This window comes from Eutrema salsugineum, unplaced genomic scaffold (assembly GCF_000478725.1).
Source record: "Eutrema salsugineum unplaced genomic scaffold, Eutsalg1_0 scaffold_12, whole genome shotgun sequence".
NCBI lineage: Eukaryota > Viridiplantae > Streptophyta > Magnoliopsida > Brassicales > Brassicaceae > Eutrema > Eutrema salsugineum.
Window position 1 is genome coordinate 7,051,059 of NW_006256895.1, and position 7,328 is coordinate 7,058,386.

At 40.4% G+C, this 7,328-nt stretch overlaps 1 protein-coding gene across 1 annotated transcript; it reads left to right on the forward strand.

The window, feature by feature from the left end:
- Positions 1 to 5,445: 5,445 nt before the first annotated feature.
- Positions 5,446 to 6,998, forward strand: LOC112089155. Its single transcript, XM_024160133.1, has 3 exons — positions 5,446 to 5,802; positions 5,902 to 6,095; positions 6,200 to 6,998. Exons 1-3 carry the CDS (start codon positions 5,446 to 5,448, stop codon positions 6,996 to 6,998), a joined length of 1,350 nt encoding a protein of 449 aa, XP_024015901.1.
- Positions 6,999 to 7,328: the final 330 nt, after the last annotated feature.

Consider the following 7,328-nt stretch of genomic DNA (forward strand, 5'->3'; position numbering starts at 1 on the left):
TGCAGTTTTTGAGGTGGAAAAGAACTTTGAGAGGAAAGCCTACTTTCATTGCTCCCATGTCTGAATAGAACCCCTAGGAAAATTCTTCTCCCATTGGCGTGCTTTGTCTCCCAAACTGAATGGAAAGAGTCTCAGCTTGAAACCATCTTCAGACACACCATTGATTTTGTAAAGTTGCAGACCCTGTCAAAGTTATCAAGGTGGTCTAGGGGATCCTCCATAGGCAAGCCATGGAACTTTGAGTTCTGCACTATATTGAGGAGTGATGCTTTAACTTCAAAATTGTTGTTCTCCACAGCTGGAGCTTGGATACCTTGCCTATTCTGGTGAGCATTGGATCTGTCATTGGCACCCACAAAATATGGATTTCTCACTTGAGGCTGCTGATGCCTTTGATGGTGTTGGTTCTCCTGGTTCACATGAGCCTGATGCTCATTTCTAGCCGTTTGGTTTTGGTTAACCTGAGCCTGGTACTCATTCCTTGCAGCAATGTTTTGGTTCACAAAAGCCTGATGCTCATTTCTGGTCGCCTGGTTTTGGTTAACATGAGCCTGTTGCTCTGCTTGATCCCCTTGCTGATCCATACCCAGCTGCTGAAGATGTTCTGCTCTCTTTCTTGCTTTTCTATCTCTTCTATCAAGCAGTTGAATGTTGTCAATGAAGGGGTCTAATGGATGAAAACTCTTGCTTCTTATTCTAGGCCTGTGGTTCATAAGCCTGAAACTGCAAAGACAGAACTAAAAAAATTATTAGTAAAACAAAAACACTTGATCTCAAGAAAAGACCAAAGACTAATGCTAAATCTTCCACACTTTGGCAACGGCGCTAGTTGATAAGTAAGAGTTTTCAAGGCTCTTTAGGTATCAATCCCTTTGTCTTTTGTAGCACAAAGGTTATCAATCCAAGGTGTGGTATTTAGTTCACTAATTTATGAGGTTTGTATCTTAATCCAAGCAAAACAAGATGGTTTAGTTTCAAACAAGTGACAGAAATGCAATTAAATAAGATTAAAGAGTTAAATAAAACAATAAACAAAGACAGCAAATGATTAAGATGATATGAATATGATGGAACTTAGAGTCCTAGAAATGATTGTTGGCTAAGGTGTATCAGGGTTTAATTAAGGAGCTAATGACAATGATGATAAATGATCAAAGCAGCTCAGGATTCTAAACAAGTCTTAATCTTTTTCAAGCATTAAAACACTAAACCAAACATTGCTCATATCCAATCATCATTAGAGACACAATGAAAAGAATGCATTAAAAACCAATCCCAATATGCCATCTACGCTCAAGACAACATTCTAATGTGAATCAAACAATAGACTCTTGACTTAGTTGGTTCAGGCTTCATCAAACACCTCTTTGGATGGATGAAATGCCTAAGATCTGGGTTAGAGAGATCATGTAAAACCCAGCATTAAGATCATCTAAGCAAGACAGAGATACATAAATCTAGTCCTAAGCAACTTTAATCAAACCCCTAAGCACCCTAACCTACATATCTAGAACCCTAATGAGGTGACTTCTCATTAATCATGATGACCTCTCTGATTCCTTTGCAAGAAGAGTAGTTAAGCATGATTAGTTGATAGGGAGAGGAATATGGATGAACAGTAATGATGATAAAATGGATGGATTAAGCTCTCTTTAGTTATCTCTTACACATAAGTGGCTAAAAACTTAAGGGAAAATGAGATGTCCTTTGGCAAAAAAACCCTAAAAAGTATTTATACTAAATGGTTCGGACCGCGTCAGCCCATGACAAACTGGGTTCTGACCCAGTTCAGTTGGGTCTTGGAGTCCATGGTGCGAGACGGTCTTGGCTCAGCTCACCCGCACTACCCATGTCGCAGCCCCAAACGCTTGTTATTGCGGGTCAGCTTCCTTTCCTTCTTCAGCCGCACTCCCATGTCGCATCCTTCAAGCAATTTCACCTGCGGCTCAGATCCTTCCTTTCCCACTCGCAGCTCCAAGGTCACAGCCCCAAGAGAGTATGAGTGTGACATGGTACTTCTCATCATCCATCTCGCACTGCCATGTCGCAGCTCCAAGCGAGTGTGGGTGCGACATGGTTCATCTCCTTCTTCACTCGTACTGCCATGTCGCATCCTATTCTGGACTTAGAATATTTTGAGCTTTGGAAATTCTTACCCTGATCCGAGTAACCTCACCCGCATAATTCAAGTCGCAGCTTGCTCCCAGAGTTAAACATTCTTTGCTGCGAGTCAGTCCAGTCGCAAAGCTATGTCGCAGCATTTCTCATTTTCTTGGACCAACTTGCACTTGAGCTAGCATAACTTGTGAGATATGAGTCTAAACGACTCGGGACAAACTCCAGAGTGAAGGAAGCTCAATTTCCTGAAAATTTAATGAAGGACTTGGGTGAATCTGGGATGATCAATGCCTTCCGGTAAATGGATCTTTGCATTGGCTTGGGAGGTTCAGGTTTCTTGCTGTAGAACATGTCTGTCTCCCGACTGCAATATCTCCCAACTCAACACTTCAAATGAGATGATTTTAAGCGTTATGGAAAGATGACTCGAAGCTCTTAAATGTTGATGGAGTCTCCAGAACCTGGATCGGAAGGGAAAAGCATCGTCTTGGGTGATCTTTGAGGCGTATCGGATCGGTCCAGAATGGATGCGAAGTTCATGTTCTGTTGGCCATATCTTTCAGCTCACTGTTCCAAATCCATTATTTCCAACTGTTCTAGAACCTTGATTCAATCCTCGTGCGCTTTGCTGAAGACCCCGGAAACTGATCTGGACGGGAAGGCTTCCGGTAAAGGCATCTTTGAAGTGTATCAGCGAGCAGGAACTTTTGGCCGGCAAGCATGTATCGCGCGGTAGACGTTTTAGCCGAGTCTTGCTACCTGCGGTAAGGTTTTTGCCTGAGAAATCCTTCCCGCGGTACACCAGTTTGGCCGATAATCTCCAAATGCCTCTTTTCACCATTTCTTCACATTCTTTTAACATTTCTTCACCTGATTCCATGTTTTCCACTCCAAATGACCTCCAAAGCACCTAATTGACATACCAAACATGCATGAATCATTTGGACCTAATGCAAAGTTTTCAAACTCTAAAACAAAGATAAAACATGAAGAATCTATCTAAAATGTATGCATGAGACTCTATATCTTGGACCAAAATACATCTTAAACATGCAATGATATGAATGTATCAGTCATTCATCATGTTCAAATCTGTGGTGATTTTTGTAGAACAGATAGATTATCAGTTAAAAAATTACATTTGTATTTGTTCTCGTATTTTGTAATAAATTTCACTTTTAAATAGAAAATAAATAAATAAAAACTCAAAAGTATGGCATACTTTCAGTTTCAAATGGGCCAGTTTCAATATCCGTCAATAAGTCAGGCCCAATTTCAAAACTAAGGGTAATTGTAATATCGCCAGATCCTGACGCCGTTCTTGACTTGTAATATGGTAGAGATTGGAGGGGAGAAATTCTCGTTTGCCAGTAAGTAGTGATGATTTATTCTACTCTGCCCAAGTTATTCTCTCATACCAGCGGTGATCCCCCTTCATTTTAATGAAATGTGTTATCCCCATATTACTCTTAACTGTGGATTAGGAAAATGAATAATCGACTAATGAGAATTAAGAATGTTCAGCCAATCATAAGTCTTGGTGGGAATTGTCAACCAATAAGAAAGAAGGAAATTTCAGCCAATAAAAACATTTCAATGAAACTTGTTATCCCCATATTGCCTTTTTTCTTGACAATTCCATTAATGGAAAAGCCCAACAAGAAGCCCAGTCCTCATATTGGTCGGGCAATAACTAAAATGAATAATTGGGATTCATGATAATTTCAACCAATCAAAAATATTAGTTTCAACCAATCAAAAGTGTTGGAAGGAAATGTCGACCAATAGGAAATAGGGAAGTTTCAGTCAATTAAAACATTTCGGACCAAATTTTAAGCCAATCAGAAATCTGGTCGATCTTGGTCTTATTCTACTTTCCTGGGTTTGCTGAAATCAGAAAACTGGGTTTTCATGCAACATCTCCTCAATCTCTTCGAGAAATTAGACGGGGCTTTTACTCTTCCATTCCAACGCCGAAGGACGAGGTAAGTTTTTCTTCATCCTCGGCGTCTGTATTTTCTTGTGAAGTCGCCAAATGATTATTTTGCCCAGGAACAATTGAGTTTTGGATATAATTTCGATTTACAAAATAGGGCAATTCAGAATGGGGAGAGTTAATTTTTTTATTCACATTGGGTCGCATATGCTCTTTTAATTGACTGGTGAGGTTTAATCGTAATGAGATTTAGTTTGTACACCAAATTCGCCGATTATAACTGGGGGACAATTTGGTTATAGTAGTAGTTTTCGTATAACTCGGAACAAATGGTAAATGAGTTAAGTATATAATTTTTTTTTTCAGAACACAATGATAACAAACATATTGTTTGATTATGGAGGACTTTATTCATGTACCGATGATAAATGGATTTCAAGAGAAGGTTCCATGTACGGTATAATGTTTAAGACATCAGGCTTAGAGGAAATAAGCTATTCCGATTTAGTGGGTAGGATATGCAAGAAGGTTGGGATAGGAGAATCATCCACAAAGTTTAAACTGAGTTATATTCCAGTAGTAGTGCAAACGAAGAAACAGTGGTATATTTTGGATGATGATGATCTCGGTATCTATCTGACGTCGTTTGATAATGAGGGACACAGAAGTGTCTTGTATGTAGAGGTCATCAATGTAGAAGGAGTGTCTGAGGTGGCGGAGCAAGTTTCACGTGTAGAGAGGGTAAGTCATGTTGTAGTGAATGTCAAGGAGGTGAGCGCAGCTAATGATATAGCGAGTGATGGCGTTTTTGTCGGCAATGCTGAGTTTAATGATGGTGCTATTGTTATGTACGCAGGAAACGGTTCAACAGAACAACAACATGTGCCAGTAATGGGGAATGATGAAAGTGTTAATCTATCTCGTGAGAATGAGGAAAACGGTAGAGATCAAGATGACATAAGTCAAACATATCGAATGCTTGATATTGTTGATCCTCCAGACTGTGTAGAAGAACAACGTATTCAACGTGAATGGGCAGATGGTTTGAAACTGAGAGTTGGTGCAGAGTTTAGCTGTAAGAAGGAGCTAATAGATTTAGTTTACAGAGGTTCTCATAAACATTGTTTTGGCATCACTGTACACAAGTCTGATAAGAAACGATACTATGTGAAATGCGGTCAAGCTGAAACTGGATGTAACTGGTATATAACTGCCGCTAAGACAGCTCAGTCACATATTTTCACGGTTAGAGTATATAGGAAAATGCATTCTTGCTCTCGGGCTTCTGCGTGTACGAGCAGCAAACGAAGGAAAGGCACACCTGGGTCGTTGCAGGCGTTGTTAGTAAAACTTACCCAGGTTGATTAAAACCACCACCTCCTAGAGATATCATGGCTTTGGTTCAAACTAGAGGTCGTGTGGAGGTATCATACTCTACGGCATGGAGAGGCAGACAGAAAGCTATAAGTTATGTTCGTGGTACTCCAGAAGAGAGTTTCGAGCATCTGCATTCGTATTTGTACATGATAGAGCAGTTTAATCCTAGTACGACATCAAGTGTTGAAGTGGATGAGTTAGGAAGATTCAAGTACCTATTTGTCGCTCTGAGTCCTACCATAGAAGGGTTTGCGGCAATGAGGAAAGTGATAATTGTTGATGCAATTTTTTTGAAGAATGGATTTGGTGGATGCCTTGTATTTGCAACAGCTAAGGATCCGAATCATCACCATTATCCCCTTTCTTTTGGGGTAGTTGATGGGGAAAATAATGATAGTTAGAACTGGTTCCTCACTAAACTTAAAACCCGTATACCTGACAGTTCTGAATTGGTGTTTGTTTCTGACAAGAATGTAAGTCTGATTAATGCAATAAGGGATGTGTACCCGCAAGCTAAGCATGGTTATTGCATTTATCATTTGGCCCAGAATGTGAAAAAGAACGTTCGGAGAGAGAAAGAGTTAGTTCTAGGCAAGTTCATGGAAGTTGTGAGGAAGTATACAGAGGCTGAGTTTCTTGTGGCTTCTGGTCAACTGGGAGAAAGGTATCCGGATGCATAGTTTGCTTGAGGAAAAATGGGCAAGGTGTTATTTTCCAGGAGAAAGGTACAACATCGACACTAGTAACTGTGTAGAGTCTATGAAACAGTGTGTTTGATGATGCGAGGAAGTATGCTTTATTTCCTATGATGGATGCCATCTTGTCAAAGGTATCTGAGTGGTGTAACAAACATAGGAAGGACGCTGCTACAGCACCTGGAGCACATAAACTGGTTCCTTATGTCGAAAATGTCTTACACGGGAGAGTTGAAATTGCTCAGTCCCTAAATGTGACTGAGCTGAACTCGTTTCTGCTTGAATACGCTGTGGTTGGTGGAGATGGGAAGACTTATCTGGTGAACTTGAAAACCAAATCTTGTTCATGCAGATGGTTTGATATAGACAAATATCCTTGCGACCATGCACTTGCCGCAGTGAGAATTTTTATGGCCAGGGAAGATAGAAGTGAGGACATCCACTCGTATGATTTGTGCTTGAAGTATTATACTACGGAATTGTGGGCACTTGCATATGCCAGGACGGTATACCCTGTTCCTCATCGTTCACAATGGGTAATTCCAGATGATATCAAGAAGAAGACTGCCCCAAAACCACCTGAGGTCCCGAAAAAAGCTGGAAGAAGGCAAGAGAGAAGATTTGCATCGGTTGGAGAGCGTGGACCAAGGCCAAGTAATAAGCGTAAGAAAAGACAGGGTAATACTGAGGATGGAGTCGGGAATGCGCATGGTAATACTCAGGGGAATGAAGGCAGGGATCCAAATTTCAATGCCAGTAATCCTGAAGGGAATGCGCATGGTAATACTCATGGTGGAGGCTGGTGGCAATATTTCAATGCCAGTAGTCCTGAGGGTAATACTCAGGGTGGATCTAGTACTCAGGACAGATGACAAATTTAATTTGTAAGCTTATTAATAAATTGGTACAACTATGTGAGAATAAATTGGTACAACTACGTGAGAATGCTCTGTTTCATTTCATAGTAAATAGTTCATAGTAATACGTAGTTAAGCAAATAAACGGGGGTGCTTAACGAATTCAGACAGGTTCAACACCTTGATGACTTCTGGATCTTTCAACATCTGGCTTAGAACCTTCGACGTACAACAAATGAAACAGCATCAGCAGCAGACTCTCTCCCTACCCTTACGAATATATCAATCAACACATCTCGTAGCTGGAAAATCACGTTGTTTGTCATTCTGACGAAATCTTAAAAG

Excerpts from the sequence above, each read along its gene's own strand:
- LOC112089155 (XM_024160133.1), top strand. The coding sequence starts at position 5,446 with ATGGCTTTGGTTCAAACTAGAGGTCGTGTGGAGGTATCATACTCTACG. Across the intron at positions 5,803-5,901 it reads ATTATCCCCTTTCTTTTGGG|AATGTAAGTCTGATTAATGC; the intron begins GTAGTTGATGGG and ends GTTTCTGACAAG. Across the intron at positions 6,096-6,199 it reads TCTGGTCAACTGGGAGAAAG|TGTGTTTGATGATGCGAGGA; the intron begins GTATCCGGATGC and ends TCTATGAAACAG.